Genomic DNA, 23,488 nt, shown 5'->3' on the forward strand with positions numbered 1-23,488 from the left:
TATTCATAATGATAAAATGGTTAATTCAACAGGAAGTTATATTAATAGTACATGTATGCATACCAAGTATTATAGTTTCAAGATGCCAAAATGAGAACTGACAGCACAAAAATCAAAATGCTAAATCCATAATTGTACTTTAAAATTTTAATAATTTTTCCATCTGCCAAGAAGGATAAAAAGGAGAGACATAGGCCAAATGGCATGATTATTATTAATAAACTTGACCTAATTGTAATTTATGGAATGTGTACTCTCCTCAAATTGCAGGGAACATTTACCAACCTTGAACATACTCTGAACAATAATATTAGTCTCAACTGACTTCCAGGCCTGAAATCATATTGAATTCATTTTTTGTCACTGGAAGAGTTAAAGGAGAAATCAGAAAAAAATAAAAACACCAAACCACCACTAACTACAAAATTCCCAAGAATTTGATTATTATTCAATATTTTGCTAAGTAGTTTCTGGGTGCAAAAAAAAAAATTAAAATAGGAAATTTTTCATTCTTAAGTTTTAAGGAAAGTGAAACATTAATATATATGCATTGAAGATAAATTCAGCTTTAGATAAAGGATTTTGTCTTAAATGTACATGTTGTAAAAGACTAAGTGTTGAAAGTCAGTGTACTAAGAATTCCCTGTAAGATTGAGAACAGACACAAGAAAGTGAAGCCTGGGGAAATAATAAAGAAGAAAAATAAACGAGGACAATAAAGAAAATTAACTAAAAGGCGATCCACTGAGTAAAGGGATAAAACTGATAAAGCCCAGGTAGAGATCTGTAAGGAAGGACAGAGAAGGAGTGCCCGTGGTCCTATCAGCATCACAAAGACCGGAGTGGCTTCTCTGAACAATCCTATGCTTGAAATTTAAGACTTCATATTACATGACAAAATACCTTGAAATTTGTTCCAAAAAATCAAAAAACAAGTTAGTAATTAAGAATCTAGATATCTTTTGAAAACAAAAGTGTGACTTGAACAAAGAAACTGTTACTCATTTAAGGAAGTAACAACACACATCTTTAAAAAGGGCTTTCCCAAAAAATAAAAGAAGATGCTCCCTAGTAACACTCACCTTGTTTTTTGAGATCAATTTGTTTCATCAGACCAAAACCTGAGAGAGCTATTATGTAAAAAGGAAATTACAAGATAATTTTTTTCTCATGAATGTGAACATAAACCTCTCAAAATATCAGCAAATCTCAGTGATTCATCAAAATTTAAAATGTGCATTTATACCAGAAAGCAGTATTTCAAATCAATCACCACATTAGAAGACTGAAGATCAGAAAATCTATGGTAATATCAATGAAGGCACTTGACAGAGATCCAACCTTGACCCAAGACTGAAAAGTCATAGAAACCCAAGGAGCGAGGGGAGAGTGGGGGGGGAACTGATGATTGTAAGAAGAGAGTGTGATACCTGGTCTCTCACACACAGTTAAGTCAGAGCCAGATCTTTAGCCCAAGTATAGGAGCTCCAAGTATATCACTTATAGATATAACAAGCTTTAAAAAATTAACTTAAAAGAAAAACAATTATAACAGATTTTGTTAAAATTAAAAAGCACTGCTCATCAAGAACTGTCATGGGAGAAATGAAAAAGCATGCTAGAGACTGGGAAAAAAGATTAACCTTACATCTATCTGATGAGTAACTAGTCTGTGGAATGTCCACTTAGAGAGGTTACTTACAAATGGACAAGAAAAATTAACCTGCAAAAGATTTAAATAAACAGAAAAAGAATGGTCGGTTATACATGAAAAGACATCTCACATCATAAACTAGGTAAATGAGAATTAAAACCACTCATTGACTCCCCTTTACACGCCCAGTGAACACAATGACACTCAGTATTAAGAATGGGGAGCAGCTGGAACTCCGTCTTTGCTGGTGGACTTCATATAAAATGGCCCAGTGGCTTTGGCAAGTGATGTCCTTGTATTCTATAAGAAGTGGTTTTACTTATGTGGGTCAAAAGATTCCTCTTTTGTTAAGCTAGTTCAAATTAGGTCTCCCCTGCTGGTAGCCAGTGCATTATAGCTAACAGACCAGGTAAGTCACATACTTCCATGCCACTGGCTATGTGATAGTGTTATCTGGCCAAGGTGGAGCCAGGGCTGCTTAAACATGGGTAATTAGGAAAAAAGCTTGAATTGTCTTGCTCTGACACAAATGTACAAATCCAGCAACTCTGACCTGTGACCTAGATGTCATGGTCAGCCCTATTCTGGCTTCATACTTAAATTTTCACTCTATAGTGTCATCTGCATATTTCAAAAGCTAGCAGTCTACATGGCTGTAAGTTAAATATTAGAAAAACACAATATGTAATATCCATGATTAATTATGGGATGTGGCCATCAAGAAAATGTTAGTAGCAACAGATACAACCTGGGATTTATGTGAGGTGTTAAAGACGACACTTGCTTGATGCAAGGCTTAAGGCCACTAGACCTTAGTGAGCAGGCACATACAAGAATATTTTGAACTGGGCTTTATATACATTTAAATGCAGCCACAAGTCACATGGAAAGCACATGGGGTAAACATTACCTTCAAGGTTTCATATACATATAAATAGCCTCCACCCATCACTGTGACTTCTGAGACTTATGCCTTCAATGTGGGGCAGCCAACTAGGTGGGAGTTCTATAAGATGACGTCATTACATCATTTCTGGTGGAAACTTTCAGATTTTGGCTCTTTACTTTTTTAATCTCAACTTAAGCTCATGCCACAAAAATAAATCTTAGCGTCCTCATTTTTCTATGTGTCCTTTCTTACTATGTAGAACTGATATTAAATGGAAGAAAATGAAGCATACCAGTATCGTAAGTCACGATGAGTTTCCCATTGTGATTTCCTATGCTCTGTGGCTCAAAGTCCACTTCCAGCTGCATGGACTCCCCCATGTTAAGAATCCCCGATGCTGGCTCTACGGAGAAAGGCCTGCAAAATATATGGAGGCACCATCAGAACATATTTCCAGTCACTGGGATGAGGAGAGGAGGCATGGACTCCAGATCTTCAGACAGCTCGCATCCAGCTTCCTGGTCCAGAATTGCAGCATGACTTCCCTACTGATGGGCAAGAAGCAGTTTTAATGTTGAAGTAACAGTAACAGATCAGCAAGGAGAGAGACTGAACAGGTACAACAGTCATGTTCTATGTTTCTGTTTGTGTTCTTGCCCTTTGGGTCTTTTTTTTTTTAATTTGTGGGGTGACCCTACTGGGAATAAAATGATTAAAAGCCAATGCTGTCCCCAAGACTTAGAGACTGCAATAATAGACTATTATTTGAAAAAGAACCCTGCCTTCCTAGGGCTAAAAGTCAAGTGTGGTGAGTGTTCAGAGGAGAATGGATCATCATAGTATAAAACTGTACCCAACTCCCCAAAGGAAAGTTTAACCAGGTTCTATTTTAAGGCTATGGGAGGAATGTAGGGAACTTCAAGAGATGATGCAACACCTTAGGATTCTTAACAGTTACTATCATCTCCATGCCCAAGAAGTCATGAGAAAGGAGAATCCTAAGAGATGGCTGACTATGAGCAAAAACAGGCAGACAGCCTGGAAGCCTTGCAGTAACAGTAAAACATTAATAATGTGATAGTTAATCTCATTGTCAAGTTGACTGAGGTTTTAAATCACCTAGGAGATCGCTGAGGTATACTTCTCAGTAAGTCTGTGAGACTTCACAGAGTGCTGACCAAAGGTAAAAGACCTGCCCTAAATGCAGGTGCCACCATCCCACGAGCTTGGGACCTGGAAGGAATAAAAAGAGGAAAAAAGCCAACAAGGTGTCTACCACACTGTCAAGTGTCCTGCTCTTCCCTACGCTCTCTGCCATAATGCATTTGAGGCAAAATCAGTTCTTCCTGGCTTAAGTTATTTCCGTGGGTGTTTTGTGATAACTTCATGAAATGTAACTGATACAAAAATCTTGATCCCCTCACCTCACCCTCTGTCTGATTGCTTACCCCAGGTTCCTATTGGCTGAATCCAACCAGAAGCCAAAAGGCCTACTGAACTATAAACACAGAGGGCATATGCAGGCAGAAGAAGATAGAAAATACAGTTAGCCTATAATTCACACCGATAGAGAAACTAGGATACAAGGAGGAACCTAAGAGATTCATACAAGATCCTTCACAGAAGGGGAAAGAAACAAGATCGCCTGAGCATATTAGGAGGGGGGCAATGAGTGGAGAAAGATGTAGGAGGAAGAGAAGGGGAGGAGAGAACATGTGAAACCAGGAAGATTGAGTCAGGGGACAGAGAGACAAGAGCAAGGGGGAGAGAGAGAGAGAGAGAGAGAGAGAGAGAGAGAGAGAGAGAGAGAGAGAGAGAGAGAGAGAGAGAGATACAATAATAGAGAGAGCTATTGTAGGTTTGAAGAGAAAACTGACTCTAGAGAAATGTTCAGAGACCTACAAGGATGATCCCCAACACAATCTGAGCAACAGTGGAAAAGCTACCTTATATGTCCTTCCCTGATAATGAGATTGATAACTAACTTACATGCTATTATAGCAGACACCCACAGCTAAACACTGAGCCGAACTCCTGGAATCTAGATGCAGAGAAAGAGGAGTCAAGACCAGGCTACAGAAACCCACAGAGACAGCTGACCTGAACAAGGAGGAGCTCATGGACCCCAGACTGATAGCTTGGAAACCAGCATTATACCTACTCAGACATCCTGAACGTGGGTCTCAGAAGGCCTGGGCAGTCTAAGGGACCTCAGACAGTATCCCTGATGAATGAAAGGACTTTGGGAGCACATCCCCCAAGGAGGGATACTCCCTTAGCCTAGAGGCAGGAGGGAGGGCCTAGACCCTACTCCAAATGATTTAACAGATTTTGATGATCCCTCCTGGAAGGCACCACCCTCCCTATGGAGTGGGGAGGGGAGGATATGGGAAGGAGGGAGAGGGAACTGGGATCAATATGTAAAATAAGAAAAATAACAAATATATTTAAAATTAAAAAGTCAATATTTTCCTTATTAAAAAGAAGTGACTAGGGCAAGTTCTCCATCTTGAAAATAGAGCTGGAGATTTAGATGCCGTGAGGCACAAGAGTGGGTTTGAGCAGTGCGAGACAGTTTCACTTAGTGGACCCGATTATGTAGCACCTTCAACAACTCATGGAGCTCTTCCTTCTAAACAGGAAATCTGGCCCATTTAATTATTTTCATGGTCCATTTCACATCTTTAAATGGCTAGTTTTTCAATGTGAAGCGTTGGTTAATGCAGCTGGCAGGCTAAGCTGTTCCTGAGTACAGTGTTTAGAGTCATCATCCCTTAAATCTGCCTGTAGATAATGAACTCAGTTTCAGAGAGCCAAAGCTTTCTGCCATGAGGGCACAGAGCAGATACAAGGGTTGCATGAGGTGCTACCTGAGATTACTCACTGGGACTTCTGTGGTCTCCAACTCTCCTTGGTACCACTTTAGGGAACCTGGATGTTGGCCTTTAAACTGACCTCTGGAGATGAATGAATGAGCTCAGACTCTGGCTGTGCCATGACCTTGGACAAGTTATTTAAAATTAATTTTCTCATCTAGAAATCGGGTCAAGACATCACCTGTCTCATAAGGTTACAGTGTGGAGTAAATGGTTAAAGTGCTTGGGATAATACTGGCACACAGGAGTAGTGTATGGTACATATGTCTATTGCTATTGCTATTTTATCTTCACTAGGGATGCAAGAGGAGGAACCTAAAGATACATTCAGCTGTTCAGTTAATTTCAATCTTCTGTCTCTGCCCCCTTTGCCTTCACTCAGCTCTGGGGAGACTATAACATACCACAAATATCACAACTTACTAATCTCCTGCTCAGAAACCATCGCTGGGCCTTGTGACCTGTGCAATCAAGTTCAGACTCTCAGAATTCAAAGTCACACACAGTCTGTCCCCACCCAGGTTTTGCTTCTGATTACCCACATTCTCATGGATCTTACCCCCCATACACCTGCCATTCTCCCAGCTAGCCGGGGTTGGGTAGGTGGGAGCTCTGGTCTCTACTCCCAAAGTCCCCCAAGTACTGCACCTGCTGTGACCAACCAGACTGTGCCTCCCGCATAGAAAACCTGCAACTGTCAGGATCCTACCAGAAAATACACGGCTTTCCCTCATGTGACACTCCTTTGGCTAGCACTGATCACAGCACAGATTCGAAGTCATCGCTGACACAGGAGGCCACATGTGTGGGGCACCTCCTGGTCTGCAGAGTACAGCTCCTGAAAATTCCAGTTGCCTTCTTTCCTGAAAATTCCAGTTGCCTTCTTTCCTCTGAAGGGTTCTTAGCTATTGAGAGGAGCAGCCATGGGAGTTAATTCTGGTGCAAGGTAAACCGCAGGAAGAAGCTGGAAGGCTGGGGAAGGCACTCTATCCTGGGGCTGTTCTATACACGCCAAACTTGTAAATCATTTAAAATGCCTTGGGAAAGTAGGTGACACATTTGACTTTTAAATGTGACAAAGCAGGTGCCCCCTATGAGGGAGCAATTTGCCTAAAGTGTCAAACCAAGGCAGAAATAGAGAGGGGAGCGAGAGTTGCCTCCGGGCTGTGTTCCTTCTGCCCACCCCAAGCCTCTTGTGCCTGTGGGAGCCCTGAGTGCACACTGACATTGGTGTTTCTGCCACCCATACCACCCTTTAACCACAGGACCGTACAGAAGAGGTGGCTGGATGGAATTACAATAAAAGCCAGGGCCTTGCACATGCTAGACCAGAACTCTGCCATGAGCCACACTCCTAGCACAAAGCTAAATCATAAAGGCCAATAAAACATTTACCATCTTAGGTTAATTTCTGTAATGTCTTGGACTAGAAACAGAGTCAACTTCCCATAGCCAAGGGATTCTTCCTTTAGGGAAGATGAGTCTTCCAAGCCCCAAGGTCCTTTCCTCCCTTCTGGCTCAGTAAGACTCTGACCCTAGAGGATGGGGCCCCATTTTCTGACTTTGAGAATAACGCGGCAGCGACTTCTATCTTTGCCTTTCCACTCAATGCTATCTTTCTAATACTACACTTTCATTTTTCTTTCAAGCACATCTTGGTAGCAAAAGGACATTTTGCAATGAATTGGATGTCAGCCTATAGCAGAACCTCAGCTAATTTTCCACAGAGAAGGTGACTCCAATGTCATGTCTGTAGGACCTGCACGAGTCCAAATTCTATAGAGAGGTAATGGATACTTTCCCCGTGTGCTAATTGCTAGTTTTAGATGAGACTAAACTTCTTCAGCAGTGAGAAGAGTCACCTGGGATCACGCTCACCTCTTGGAGCTGCCCAAGCTCTCTCAATATATCAGATGCTAATTGGGTAGAGTGCATTAGGCACTGATGTTTAATCACTGCCTCTAATTCGATTTTGCACTTCATTTTACTAGAGGCCTTGAGGCTGAACTGCCTGCTAAGTATCAAGTGTCAGAAAACACTCCTACAAAGAAGTGAAGAGGAGTGATCCTCCAGGGTCTAAAGGCGGGTTCTGTCTATTAAACTGTTTGGTTTGGATATGGCACCCTCATTAATATCAAATTCTTAATTGTGGAATGAATTGGTCTTCAGAAAAATCATGAGTCTGGTCTTGGTATATTAAATAGTGAATATCACACCACTCCCTTTTCTCCCCATGGCCTCTCTGATATTTCACTTCCAACTTGAGCTTTTTGGGTCTTTAAGTTGCTTCTCAATCCTGTATCATCCACTTCCAAATATTAATCCCACTTTAATAGTCAATGTTATTGTATGACCTGCCAGAGTTCTAGGTCAAATCTGTAATAAAGTTGAATGGCAATTTTTTATGTTCTCTGTATAATTTATAGCACATCTCAGCTCCTTCTACTAGTACAGGAACCATTATACCCATTTTATAGTCCTTGGAACATGCACTTTTACATTAAGTTATTGTGGAGGTTTACAAGTGTAGCTTTGCCTCTGTGATATATTGTTGGCTAGCCATTCTATAAACATTTATTGAGCGCTATTTATTCTAGACATTGGCTAGATGCTGAGCACATACAGATGAAAGGGTTAGATACGATTCTTGCATTTGAGAAGCCTGCATTCTAATGAGGGCCTCAGATGTATGAGGAAATGTTCCTTCTTATCATGTCTATAAACCCAACTATCTTATTAACTAGTGCAATCATTGTTTAAGTGAGAACAAAAGCAAGATCTGTTTTTAAAAGAATTTTCCATGAGCTATTATTTCCATTGTACACTAATACTAAAAGAGTTCAGATCAGGAGATGGGGCTTTTGAGTTTATATTTCCCAACTGTTACCATTCCTATCTCTACGGTATCTATTAGGGATTGTGTTGCCAGAAGCACTGTCTGGGAGACAGACCACCTGAGTGGTTTTTAGAAAGGACACCTATGAGGGGATAACTGCAGAGATTCTGTTCCACAGATCCAACAACAAATTACAAATCTGACCACGTCTCTCTCACTGCATTTATGAGGAGTCTCGGTTGCCGACAACAGAAGCCAAATGTAGCTAATTCAGAAAAGATTTGGTACAGTTCACTGCACTGGCAATGTGGTTAGAAATCATCCATCTTGTGGCTAGGCACGAAGGTACAATTCATAAAGAATGTGAAGAGGAAAACAACAGAATTTGAAAAGTGGGGCTCCGAGAGACTTGACTACACAAAAGATGGGCAAAGCGAGAAACATGCTGTAACACAGTGAGCGGTGGCTAACAGCAGTTAGGCATTCCCATCCTTAGACCAGAAGCAAAAGGAAGAGGCAGTGACTTTGTTGCCAGATCCTGGGGGCCAAGAGAAGTTGGAACCATGGCAGGCCAGTCTGATGGCAGCTGAGACCACAGTGGAGACAGGGCTAAGCTGAAGATGGAGAGGAAGGAGAAACACTTGCTCCCTTCTCCCTGTCTTCTAGTCCTCTTCTGATGACTTGTGGTCAGACACAGTGGAATATAACGATGCAAGAGGCTAGGGAGGTCATTACTCGAATGGTGGTGAAAACCACGTAGGAGAACAGTAAACAGAGTAGTGTGTGTGTGCTAATACAGCTTCAGTGTTAACTTCCTGAGGGGACTTGAGAGGTCATTCCTTCCTCATACCTTCAGCTGAAAATGGGAATGATGGGATGGGAGGGTGGTTGGGGAGGCATGGGAGGGTGGGAGAGGGAGGGAGGGACAGAGGGAGAGGGAACTGGGATCAATATGTAAAATAAGAAAAATTAATTAATAAAAAATTTAAAAAAGATACTAAAAAAAAAGAAGAAGCAGTAGTTTGTTCTATGACTTGACAGTTTTCAATATGAGATACCCAGTCTTTCAATGCTCCTTGTAATACATGCTCTGCTGAACTGAATCACATAATGTGAAACTCCCTGCGACCTCTAAGAAGATTATCAGTCAGACCTTTCCTTTGTTTAGGGGTTGGTACAGGACTCCTCAGATAGACTGCTTGGGGATTTGGTCCAGGGATAAAGGTTGCTTTCTGAGGAGGCTCTTCTAGCCTCCCCAACCATCCCTCTCACAATGGTATTCTCCCCCCCCACACACACACACACTTCAGACTTTAAAGAGAAGCTTTGGCTCTGCCATGTTTAGCTCTCTGAAATGCAAGGCTTCTGTCTAATATTCTGCCTTCCATCTTGAGGCCCCTTCATTATGATAAAACTCATTCCTCAAGGGAATCAACATGTCAGCTCTCCTCTGCAAACCAAATGTTGCAGGCTCTTTTATTTCTTTTTAACAGAACTTATAATATGAATTTTCTGGTAACTATTATTCTTTCTATCACCCTGGCATTAGATTACTTTAATTAAAAACAAACAGACAAACACTTGTTATACAGCACTTGATATATTCCAGCAGTTTGGGTTTGTTAATTAATTTTGTTCTCAGTAAAAACTCTATAAATTGGCCACATCCCCCCATTTCTCAGATGAAAAAAAAAAAACTGAGGATCATGAGTCAAGGAATATGGAAACCCTGTAGAACATGAAATGCTAAGGTGTGTATTCTCCTCACAGGCCTCCAGAAAGAATAATGGCCTGCTGATACCCACTGAGATGTGAGATTATCAACTTATATTGTTTGAAGTCACTAAACTTATAATAATCTGGTGGTACCATTAATAGCAAACTAACTTGGCCAATTTCCCAAATTCTTGGTCAAAAAGTCTATGTTTACTTATAAATTCCCATGGGTCATCATCTGTGTTAAAGAAGGTAAACTTTGGTAAGAAATAGATGGTAAACCTAGAAATAGATGATAAACCTAGAATGTTTCATCCCTTCAGGATGAACAGACAGCCTGATCTACATCAATGAGGTCTCCCAGCTCTGTAGCTGAAGTTGTAACAAGCAACGCCACCCGTAATGCCATTCTAGCAAATTATTTGTGCCAGATGGAGTCAGCTGTAATCAATCAAAGGCAGGAGCTGCAAGAATGCTTACCTGCGGGTTTTGAGATGGAACACAGAGTCTTTGTTGCCAATGTTTCGGACCAGTAGGACCTTCTGGGTGCTGTATTTCACAGGGCAAGTGGAAAAATTCAGCTCATCAGGGAAGTCCAGGATGGCTCGAGCACCTCTAGCTTTGACGGGCACAATAAACTTTTCTCTTTCAGTAATACAGGTCAACATGTGGGCATAGTCCTGCCAGGGAGAGGTACAATCATTATTTGTGGGGACCCCAACATGGTCAAGATCACTGTAAAAGGAAAAATAGGGGTTGTACCAGGCACTGTGTATTCCTCTACAAACTTATCAGGGCAAGGGGTGAGGTGTGCTTCCACTGACATTCTTGCTGAGATGGGGAGGGCAGGTTAAGCATCAAAACCTATAAACCAGGAGAGAAGCGTAGAGTTCATGTTTCTGATAGTTGGGAGGTATGGTGGGAATGATGGAAGTCAAGGCACAGTATTCTTTAGAATGAAAGACTGCTACTAGTCCCTCATGTCAAAAGAAGTGTCCAAATCGTTGGCATTTTTAGGCACAGTTATCTGAAAATGTGTTTGGGTGCATTCATAGTGTTGTAGAACATGGTCTTCTGTGTAAAACGGCTACCATATTCATTGGATCAGCATCATCATTAGGCTTGTTGATTGTTGATCTGCTGTCCTGGGAAGAGGAGCTAGAGAGTCAGCCGAGGTTCCGATACTCCTCCCAGACATTCTGCTCTAACTGTATGTGGTCTGTGGCCTGAGAGGTCTCTCAGAAGGGACTAGAATATTCAGGCTAAGTACGATTAACAGAAGAGGAAGCCATCACCCATGCTAGACAAAAATTTTCCAACACAGATGTTTTGGGGTTACCTACCCTCCTGTAGGCAACCCATTTTGAAAAACTTATTTGTTTCTCAGGTTATTCTTGGTGGAATTGTATTTTGATTTGTTGTTGGGATCTTACACGGATGGGATAGACTTTGTTATGTCTCTCCAGCATATATTTATTCTCGGATATGAAGGCCACTGTCTACACAACAGTATCTAAACCCTGCTTATTCTTCTACCTCATGTGTTTGGATTAATGATACTGATGAATGGTCTCTTCACACTCATATTCTTTGCAGTATGACCTTGTACTCCCCTTGCTCTGAACAATATAAAGTAGCATATGCTGTGTTAGTTTTAAGCTGAAGATTTTAGAAGTTTTGGCATTTCTAGTTTTGCTTTTGAGACCCTGTCACTGTCATGTTACAAGTCTGGTCTAGCCTACTGGATGAGAACCTAGATATACTACCCAAGGCCAAACCAAACTAAGTTCAGGCAATGGATCTGCAGATACATGAGAAAGCTCAGCCATGGAGAGCAGAGATGCTGCGTGGTAGAGAAGGTTGCCTGGTCAAGATCAGCAGAAAAGCCCCAGTCAATCTTGTGAACAATGCTTACTCCTTCAGCTGCTACATTTTTGAGTGCATTATTGTTATACAGCAACAGCTTACTAATACACAGCCAAATTTGGATGTCTTTTCTTGTGCAAAGTCATTCAACCATTTTATTTTTTTAAACAATGCTCAAACCCTAGACATCTATTTTTCTCAGTCTTGAGTCTAAATGCAACAGAAATACTGAATAAAGACACTCTTTCTCATTAAATAGAAATAGAACTCCCTCCCCACAAAAAGAATTAGAACTCTCACCAGCACCATAACAAAGAAAAAGTTAGAGAACCTTTAGTGATAAGCAAGTTAATTATAAGAAGAAAACATAAACGGTCCCCTCAAGGGCTGTCCAGGAGCTTAGAAGTCATAAGCATGTGTTAGCTAATCTAAGTTTGTCTTTCCTCATCTCCAGGTTTTGCATTAAGCTGGTGTGTTTTAGTTGCTAGGCAGTCTTGATAAATGGAAAGTTGTTGGATTTTAAATGTAATCATACAGTAAATGGCATTCAGTGAAGATGTGTATGGCCTGAGGACACAAGGGACTAATAGAAACCTTCTAATCTAAAGAATACTGTGCCTTGATGATCATCACCCCCACCTCACATCCCAACAATCTGAGAGACATGCTCCGAGCTTCTCTACTGGCTTATAGGTTTTGACACTTGACCTGCCCCTCTGCCCTCAGCAAAACAATGTCAATGAAGGAGCCTCTCTATTTGCCCTGAGAAGTTTGTAGAGGAATACAACTGAGTTGTTTCACAGTGCCTGCCATACCCCATTTTTCCTTTTTCAGTGGTCTGTAAAAGGACCTTATTGATTTTATTCTCGTTTTGCTTTTCAACAAGTCTCTTTGGGCTTTGGGGTCAGAGTAGGGACAGGAATGTTGAGCACAGAGATTGAGACAGATCAGCTGTGCCCTGAACTTCATGAAACCACAGGACAGGGAGGAGGCTGTGGGATTCCCCACTAGCCTAGTCATTCTGCTGAGGTTGTAAGTGTGCAGGTGTCTGGCAGGGGAAATAGACATGGCTACAACCTCTTGCTTTTACATAAGGATGGAAAAGAAGTGAACACATGAATAATGCCTGTGGAATATACAATGCATCCACTGTGTAAATGTATTCATAAGCATAAAGGCAAAATAACTGCTTACAAACGTGTGGCTCTCTCTCTGCACCCTCCAACCCCACACCCATCTTCCCAGCTGGCATCTCTCTGGATGGAAATACATTGTGTTCCACAACCCCTCCCCAAATTAACACTATGACATATGACATTGCATAAAATCCCATGCCAATGGGCAGGAGTGAGAGTTGAGGGCAGGAGTTGAGACCCAACCCACTCTTCTTGGACTTGAATGAACCAGACAGGACTGTGGGCTCTTGCTTAATACCCAGAAAGACTCCACAAAGCCAGCTGAGGTCCTGCTTCTGACCAGTCCACCCAACCCCAGCTCTAGCACATCCTCTCAGGTTCAGTGCTGATGTCTCCATCATTTGAATGACCTTGAACAGATTAACACATTCTAGATTGCCCTTTTTTATTTTCTTTGTACTCTTGTAACACCTACCTACCTTCAAGAGATACCCTGAGTGCTGCTTCCTGCCACCCTGATCCTGGGCTAATGAGACTCTCTGCATTCAAAGTCCATCCGGTGACCAGAGAGATCAAGTGAAGAAAGACTCGGGCTCAGATAGTGCCTCTGCTCCAAGCCACCCTGGCTGAGGACTCCACAGTGAGACATCTATCCTTTCCCCAGCCACATCCCCTCCTATCCTGCTCACTCGTCTCTGCAGCTACAATCCCCCATTCCCACTCAGAGCCTTCACACACTATGTCTGCTCCATTCACACCTGGCTTCCCTCTAGTTACTCTGGGTGCTTTCTCCTTCATCTTCTTGGAACCTGTCCACTCTCTTACAGAGACCCATGCTATCTTCTCCATCTAAGCTTAGCTCTTCCATATCACTGACTTCCAGGCATCCGACCCTACATCACCACCCAGACTTAGCAGACATTCAATGAATACTTGCTGAATTAAGAGCAATCAGTAATACATTGGATAGTGGTGAATGAAAAGTAAGTGAATAAGTAAGGTGAATGAAAGACAGCCTACTTTGGGAGGTGGGGGCAGAAAGGAAGAGGCATGTCATCCAGAGTGACCAGAGTGAGAAATGAAGCTATGTGGCTGGATGGTTCTCTAGAGAAGCATGACTCAGAGCCCGTGGCCAGAGGGAAACAAGGCAGGAGGGGTAGAGAGCCAGGAGCGGCAGAGGCAAGCAGAGCAGGCGCTGAGGATAGCAGGAAGCGTTACCGGTGTAGACAGCTGATCCCCACACAGCTCAATTTCTAGCTTAGGAAAAGCACCGGTGACCACACGGGCAGCAGACTGTAAGGGGACTTTAGTAGAGAAAGACAGGCCAGCTAGGGGGTCGCCACAGTAGTCCCAGGCACGAGATGACACTGATCTGAACTGTGAGCTAAGTGCTCACGTAGCCTAGTGTATGGTGAGGAGGAAGTATGATGGCCAGTGCCTGGTGGGGTGAAAGTTCTCAATCAATGTGGCTTTTCACGATTAATCTCACATATTAGATACAGTGCTGGGTGAAAGCCACTAGGTGAACAGTCAACGTGTGCTTACTTGTGCTGTTGATGTGATAATAATGGCACTACTAAAAATGACACCAGGAATAGGACAAGGGAAATTCAGAGCAGAGTGAGGGCTACCATCAAGAGCTGCAGTATTTTGAATGAGAAATGTCTCCAATAGACTCAGGCATGTGAGCACTTGGTCCCAAGTTGGTGGTTGATGGGAGGTGTCCTTCTATATGCTGTGTGTGAATATATGTTTCTCTTATTGGTTGATGAATAAATGCTGATTGGCCAGGAGCCGGGCAGAAAGTATAGGTGTGCTACCAGACTAGGAATGCTGGGAAGAGGGGCACAGATTGAGACACCAGAGGGACACCAGCCTCTGAAGGAGTAACATGCCAGAGCATTACGGGTAAGCCATAGCCGCGTGGCAATGCATAGTTTAATAGAAACGGGTTAATAATTAAGAGAGCGCTAACCAATAAGAAGCCTGTGCCATTAACCAAACAGTTCATAGTTTATATAAGCCTCTGCGTGTTTATTTGGGACTGGGTGGGACATCAGGTGGTATTATTTGGGTATGCATAGATGGTGTGGCTTTGCTGGAAGAAGTATGTCACTGGGGGTAGGCTTTGAGATCTCACAGCCTCATCCTACTCCCAGTTTGCTTTCTCTGCTTCGTGGCTCTCAGCTTTCTGCTCCAGTGGCCATGCCTGTCTGCTGCCATGCCTCCCTGATAGTGACTCTGATGGACTCATATCCCACTGGGACAATAATCCCAAATAAACCTTCAGTCTATAAGTTGCCTTCCCTGGTGTTTTATCATAATAGAAAGATAACGACAACAAATGCTCCTTGGGAAGGAACTGGTTAGTCTTAAAACACCAAGTAAGCCTCCTGGAGAAGGTGACCTTTGATGGAGATCTGAACCACAAAAGAAACTAATCAGGAGAGATACAGGGACAGAGCGTTCCTGGCAAGGGGCACTGCGAACAAAGTCTTCAGGTAGGTGTGTGCAATAAAAATTAATGATCAGTACTCTCAAAATGTATTAAAATTAATTTGTCGGGCTCTTAGCCTCACAATTGATTTTGCTTTTCAGATGGCAATGCCAAGCTTGTGAATGATGGCATCCAGATATAAGGAAGTACAAATTATACTGAAGTATTTGGTCTTAGGGAGCCCCTTAAAATTCAATCACACAACTGCTTAGTTGGATGACAGCAGAATCTTAAAGAGGTAAGTATTACTTTCATTGTTCCTTAGGTACTCAAAACCCAGGCAGCAAAGGTTTTGTTGGGAATCATAAAGTGGAAGGCAGCTGGAAGAATATTAATTAAGGCTCTGGGGGTAGCTGCAGAGCAATGCTCAGAGGCAATCCTGGGGTGTTTTGTTTTTAGTTCTAGGTGTGCCTTATGTCTTGCTGGATAAGGGGTTTATCTAGAGACAGCTGAGGAGGCTGACTGACAGCAACATGGGATGTTTCAGAATCTTCTCAAATTCCCAAATGAAGATTAGACACTGAGTCACAATTATTTTTCTTAATTGATTCCTACATCCAGCAAAGAACATGAAGACAATTTTAAACAGTTCCTTTAAAGCATACGCCAATCTCCAAAGTTAGGAATATAATATAATAAAATAAACGTAATATAATATGGCTGTTAGGTTATATAACACCATTATTTACTGCTTTTTCTGGTTTACGATGAACATAGACATAATGACTCAGGAGGCTAATCAATTGCTGAAGCTGATGGAATCCCTTCTGGAGATGCAGAGCAATCAGGTCACCATTCAAAGGCAGGACATTTGTTCCAAGTTCTCTCCCCTCTACAATGACACTTTGTCAGTCCACTGAAAGGCTACCCTATAATAGTACTCTCCAGACAGCTTTCTTTCTGACCTCCCCCCTTTAAACATTGAAGACAGCAGAAAAACACTAGCAGAGGAGATTTGGTTTTCTGGGAGTAAAAAGAATTAATCTTGATTTTTACCTTACTCCCTTGATAGAAGGCAAACAGGGCCATACATTTCTTTGGAGACTCGGCAGAGGGAAATGGTGCCTTCTACTCAGATAAATGACTGTATGTTAAGAGCAAGGCCATTGTAGTTAAACCTTCACCTCCCCTCTCTGCCTTCTCTCCATTCCAAAGTGTTCTGGGGGAAACAGCAATGGAGTGGAACCAGATCTGACCAGGAATTAGTGAAGTTCCCTTCCTAATCCTTAACCAGTGACAAGAATTTGCTCGACAGGAGCTTCTCAGTCTCAGACTCCCCCTCAGGAGGAATTCATTAGGAATTGGAATTTGTAAGTTCCAAATTGGAAATTGGAATTCATTTGAAAATGGGATTAGCCAGATATCCTGGGTTAGACCTGTGCCATGGTAGCACCTCCTATGGTTGAGCTGAGAGCTTAGCATCCTGGAGGTAGCTACATTCTGTCTGTTAAGAGAATCACTTCTGACCTTAGATATGGAAAGAGAGAGACAAGATTTATGAATTTATTTTAACTATTGGGTATTTAAAATGATAATGTAAACTTACTTACGATTTCATGTGTATAATATCACCCACTAGGTCAAGTGATTTCTCCTTAAGCAAAAGAAGCTTGATCTAGGACCCTTAACCCTGCCAGGCCACCTGCACTTGCTCCCACATCCACTCCTTCTCTGCCTTCACCCTGTTCCTAGGATCAACCTCTCTCCTACCTACTAGATATCAACCCTTCTGTCACCCCAGGATTGCCCCAAACCTCTGGGTTTCCCTCTTTACTGAATAGACACACTCACAACAGATCAGCCTACAGTCACATTAGAATGGCCTTATACTATATATTTAAAACCTGCACCTCTAACTATTTTCCCATCTTTTCAATGACTTTGTAGCAAAACTCCTTACTGGTGTTAATTTAGATCCAATGTTGCTACCTCCTCACTTTGCCTTCTCTCTGAACCATCTCAGATTCTGTACCTAGCAGCATTTCAAAGCCAAGGTCACTACTGCCTTTTCCAAGTCCAACAGACAATTCAGCATCCTCATTTAATGCCTGATTATCCACCTTCCTGCCAGTCTTGCAAGCCTGCTTCCCCATCCTTGTCCCAGCACAGGAAATGGCACCATCATTTTTTCAGTTGCTGACCAAAATTATGAATCAAACTGGACTCATTTTTTCTCATTTCCTTATCTGGATCTTGATAGTGCTAATAAAAATTTTTAATTCTCCTTCAGTGTCCCTACCCTAGTCCAAAGCACCCTTATCATCTGCTTCGACTATTGAAGCAGTTCCAGCTGTTAAATACAGCAGGTAAGCAAAACCCAAGGTTATAAGGGCTGTATTAACAGGGTGTCTAAGCAGCCGTGTGAGACATAGCTTCCTAATACCTTTCTACCATCCCATCTCACAGCTCTTTCCTAATGTCATGGGCCAGAGTGACCCCTGAGATGCCGTGCTCCCTCCCAGTCAGGCTGGAGGACAGAAGAAGGAAGACAGGACAGAAGAAAGCACCTTCTGCTGTCAGCTGTCTCCAACTAGAAACCTTAGAAGTCCTGCTGCTTCCTCTCATAAGCCAGTACCTAGACATACACTGTTGCAAATCATGCTTGGAAATGCAGCACTAAATCCAGGGAAAATGTGTACCCTTTTTTATACTGTTATAGAAATGCAAATTGGTATAGTTATTGTTGTAAACAACATGGATGTTCTTCAAAAAATTAAAAATAGAGCCACCATATGATCCAAGAATTTTATGCCTGGGTCTTTATCCAAAAGAAATGAAACCAATGTACTGAAGATTATATATGTATGTATGTATATGCATATATATATAATATGTATTATATATATATATATATATGCTCATACCCATTGAATAGCTAAGTCAGGAAATCAACATAAGTGTAGAACAATGGGTGAACTAATAAAGGAGAAATAATAAATTCACACACATTATACATACACATACATACACACATACTGTGGAGCATTATGCAAGGAAGAAAAGTCTGTCATTTATGACAATATGGTTAACCCACAAGGACATTACATTAAATTAAATACACTAGGCAAAGAGTGACAAACATCACATGATGTCATGTACATAGGAAATCTAAACCAGTCAAACTCATATTAAAAAGAGTGGAGTGGTGTTCATCAGAGGCTGGGAGATGCTGGTGTAGTTTCAGCTGGGTGGGAAGTGAGTTCAGATCTGTTCTCAGCCCGCCACTGCAGTTAACAACTATGTGTGGTATAGCACTCACCATGTCTTCTTCTACATGTTTGTGTGTGTCTCTCATCAAGGGTTCATATGCTGAGCGTTAATCTGAGATAGGAGGACACTTGAAAACCAACTCTGGTGCTTAGAGTGTACGTCTTTGGGAAGTGACTAGTAGCAGCTAAGGTCCAGAGCTCCTGTTGAGTCTCTGGTGGCTCTGTGAGAAGAGAGAATCTGAACACACAGACAACTGCTTCAGGACTCCCCCTGTAACGTCATGGCTAAATTGGTTCCTTACACTTAGACCAGAGTGGGGGTCAAAGGTAAATCTTTTCTCTGAGTAACTTACTTGTTCTGGGGCATTGTTACTGGCAGGGGATGCAGTGCTTTAAAATGGCTTAGGTTAGGTCTGAAATGGTTTCACTACAAAAACAGATGGCTATGGTGAGGTGATGGACATGTGATTATCCAGTGTCTACTAATTATACATGTGTGTGCATATCAAAAGTTGCCAGGCATGGGGGTGTATACCTTTAATCCCAACTCTCAGAGGGCAGAAGGTTCTCTGTGAGTTTGAGGTCAGCCTAGTCGAGAATCAGGAACTTGAATCCAGAGGATTTGAGAGGTGACTCTCACTGAATTACTTTAGAAACAAACACAGACATTGTGCACCTCCTCAAGTGATGTAAAAGAAAGTACCTATTACTCAAAATAGGCTCTCAGAAAAAAAGTCACAAATTTAGTCAAGGCTCTGAGCTACCCACAAATCTATAGGCCCCAGAGCACAGATGGTCACTCTACATAAGTCAATGGGGATCAATGGACAAACTTCACTTGCACCCTGATTTAAACAAACCCAACTTTGAGACTGGCTCAAATGGGGAGACCTGAATACCAACTAGGTATATGGCAGTAATCAGGGACTATGGTTATGTTTACATTTACTCATGATATTTGATTTTATTAACATCTTAAAAGGTTTCTTGTCTGTTGAGACAAATATTGAAGTATCTGCAGTTGAAATAATCTGATGTATGGAATCAAAATCCTTGGGGGCAAAGAGCAGACAGATAAAGCCAGAGTGGTCATTTGAAACAACCATGATGACAGTTCACTAAACTCTCAACCTTTCTAGATGGTACAGGCTTCCATAATAAAAAGGACTCTAAGATTTCATTGCAACTTCCTATCTCACGTTACAGGGCTTCCCCAAACCATCAGCCTTTCACGCCCTCTAACCTTTCCCCTGTGGTTGTTCTGGCAGCTTCCTCTGATGCAGTCCCACTAGCCTTCTGGCACTCCACTGAGCCTGCTGGCCAGCATATTTCTACCTCAGGGCTTTCATACTTTGTCTCTTCTCCCAGAAGGCTCTTCCCACAGGCATCTGTATGGCTTATGTTAACTTGGTATCCAAATGTCACCTCAACTGAGAACCCGTTCCTCACCCTCCCACTGAAAAGAGTCCCACCCCTATCCTCTATTGTGTCAATTGGTTGACACAGAATTATACAGCAGCATATCCATTTACTGTGGATCATAAGCTACATGAAGGTCAAAACTTGTTCTGTTAGCCACTGGGTTTTAGCTCAAAGAATAGGACTGTAGCTCAAACACTACACTGAGAGAGTGAGAGAATGTTATTTGTCTTTCATATGTTTTCTTGAATCCTGAACTGTGAGGAGAATCCCTAAGATTCTTACTAGCCTAATGATTAAATGATTTTCACTTAGTTCAGAAAGTTTAAAAGCAAGGATGTGGCTCCCAGAGAACAGAAGCAAATTCAGACAGCACCCTTCTCAGAGCAGGGTCCTTAGACATATTTCTCGTTTAAATAACAAGAAAGAGTATAGACTTATAATTTATTCAGAACAGAAAAAGCTACTGAATCCATCTCACATGTTTCTGCCTTTATGATCTGCAAACTACACTCAAGTTAAAAAAAAATACAAAAATACTTTACATTTTCTTTAATTCTTGATGTTTTATTCCAATGTGTCTAGCACTATGCTAGGCTGTGGGGTTACAGGGAGGACTGGGACAGAGCTAAGGAGAGCTAAATCTAAACAGGAAGAAAATGAGATCCCTAACAATGGAAATTACTGATTGGGAAGACCAAATACAATGAGCATTGCCTGTAGTCCCAGCCCTGAACTGGCAGAGGCAGGAGATCCAGAAGTTCCAAATGGCCATACAGTGAGTTCAGGTGACATGAGATCCCATCTCATACCCCAACCCCCCAGAAGAGTTTATGGCATCTACACTTTAATCCAAAGCATTGGCAATACGGTTTATGATTATTATACATCCAGGCCACATAAAATATGCTGTTTTCTGTCCTTCTTGAGACATGTATTAAATTTCATTTTGACAGCTAATTGGATACTTTCCCTAAAAACCTACACAGAGAAAACAAATGCCAGTATACTCACCACCATAATTAATGTGCTTTCATTCTTGTTCCATCTAAACATGATTATTAAGACTCCATCCTGCATTCCCTCCTCCAAACCCTGTGACATCCTCAACACTGCCACACTGTACAAACATGCTCTCTCGAATCTAAGTCAATATGCTGTGCTGCCTTCTCACCAAACCTTCATATTTCCCTAGCTCAATTTAATAATAAAGATTATAATTTAAGAGGTCAAGAAAATAAATGACAGTCTCCAGAATTCCATGGTGCTATTTGATAAAAACACTGACTATTATACTTCCATGGTGCATGATGTATGCAACTGGTATTACTAGACTAATAACACATCCAGTATTTTTTTTAACGTCTGTGTGGGAGGAGATGGGGAAAGTCGAGGTGAATCAACTGCACCTGTTATCTAGGCATTTGGCATTCTTAGCAACTGCCATGCCCAGGAAGCCAGTCAATAGATGACAGGGAAGAAGGCAAATTGCATTGTCATCTTCAATGTGCTAATATACATGGGTGCTAACGATCCAGTTGAAAGGGGGTGAGCTTGTTAAATGTGGCATGCTGCAATCTACATGTCTCATCCTCCAGAACTGGGATTCCTATGACCTAGGAAAGCCTGCAGGTAGTGCTGAGGAAAACAGGCCTTAGCTTTGGGCTGTTCATATGTAGGCAGGGTTTGGCTGGCCAGGCAGGGCTCTGCTCCTAGCTGCTCCTTTTTGGGTTGTGGCTGAGAGAGACTTTACTGCCCTTTAAATGGAGAAGCAGTTATCTGCTAGACAGTGGGGATCAGTCGACTCCATTTCAGCCTGGAGCCCTGGCTATGTTTTTGCTCTGATTGAGGTTAACTGTGATCAATATTTGAATTTAGGTCTCCTTCCAGAATAGGTTAGACTTCTGGGAGGAAAGATACACAACCCACTGGTGTCCTAAACATCTAAAGCCATAGTCTTTATCCTTTCTCCAGTTCACTGCATCCAGACCACACATTTCTTTACTAGTGGCCTGCTGTATATGGCATAATCCTGCTGGGTCCAGGCTAGCAGGGAGTTTTGGGCTTCTTCAGACTAGTAACTTAGGAATCAAGGACACCCTCAACATCTGACAATTCTTTGCTTATTGACAGTAGCATGGCACCCCTCCCTCCTGTCTACCTTTCTTTCTCCTCCCATCCCACCATATCTAATAACAACGATGTCTACAGTACCACCAACACAAGCTCTGCTGCTATGTGTTATTCACAGCTTGTCCTCTGGGGTTCATGGGTGGGAGGTTGGTCTTCAGCATGATGGTATTGGGATATGGTATCCCTTTGGGAGGTGGAGACTGGCGGGGGGGGGGGGGGTCATTGCTGGTCCTTCTGTAAGTTCTAGCTTCCTGTATCACTCCACATCTCTCCTTTGCAGATGATGCCATCCACCATGAGGTGGCTCAGCTAGGTAGTGGGTGGGACTTGCTAGAGTTAGAGCTGTGCTGTTTGGAGTGTCAGCTGCTATGAAATAATCCTCTATACACTATGAAAATGTGTTAATATAATGCTGATTGGCCGATAGCCAGGCAGAATTTTCAGGGCAGAGAGAATGCTGGGAAGAAGGAGCAGAATTAGGGAGTCATGGGAGTGGAGAGCCAGACACAGAAGAAGCAACATGGGAAGTTCATAGATTAGGTAAATGAGCCTGTGGGTAGCATATAGATTCATATAAATGGTTTAATTTAAGTTATGAGAGCTACTTCAAAAATAAGCTTAAGCTATTGTCTGCGCATTTATAATTAATATTAAGTTTTTGAGTGGTTATTTGGGAGCAACTGTCGGGACACAGAAAAACTCAGCCTACAGTTAGCCTCTAAGACAGAGAGGTAGACAAGTCTCTTCTTCACACACTCCCACCCTTAGGTACTCCATTCCATCACAATAATAAAACCAGTGACAAAACCTACACTAATACAACTACCATCAACAGCAATGTTCTACTACCAATATCGAGACCCACCAATGAGACTCTTAGCACCACCACAGCCCACTTCTAATGCCACCAACACTACCATGAACAACGTCAGTCCCGTGAGTGTTCAGAGTTGGACCACGAAGTGCTAGAGACACATTTTCAATTGTTTCTTTCCAGTGTTGTCATTACCTTGTTCTCCTCTGGAGTGAAGAGGATTCGGAATATAGAGGGCACCCCTGGGGCTACCTTGTGGCCGATGTCTTTGGGGCTGATGATTTTAAAGTAGGGTGAGCTTTCTTCAACAACTTTTACCATCCTTGGGATCTGCGGGGGAAACACATGATGGTGACACTATGAATGAGAGGAAGGCAGAAGAAAAGCACAAGTGTCAGACTGGAACACAGTAAAGCTTCCAGCCACTCCATGTGGCCTTGATC

The 23,488-nt window shown here is 42.1% G+C and overlaps 1 protein-coding gene across 1 annotated transcript in view; it reads right to left on the reverse strand.

Moving 5' to 3' along the window:
- The window catches only part of Hydin (HYDIN axonemal central pair apparatus protein), a 343,862-nt gene that overhangs the window by 277,564 nt on the left and 42,810 nt on the right, over positions 1–23,488 (reverse strand). The window contains 3 exon segments of the mRNA XM_051201355.1: positions 2,836–2,960; positions 10,452–10,651; positions 23,241–23,375. Of these exon segments, the coding sequence (XP_051057312.1) occupies positions 2,836–2,960; positions 10,452–10,651; positions 23,241–23,375 (460 nt within the window).

The sequence above is a fragment of the Phodopus roborovskii genome, unplaced genomic scaffold (genome assembly GCF_943737965.1).
Source record: "Phodopus roborovskii unplaced genomic scaffold, PHOROB, whole genome shotgun sequence".
Lineage (NCBI taxonomy): Eukaryota > Metazoa > Chordata > Mammalia > Rodentia > Cricetidae > Phodopus > Phodopus roborovskii.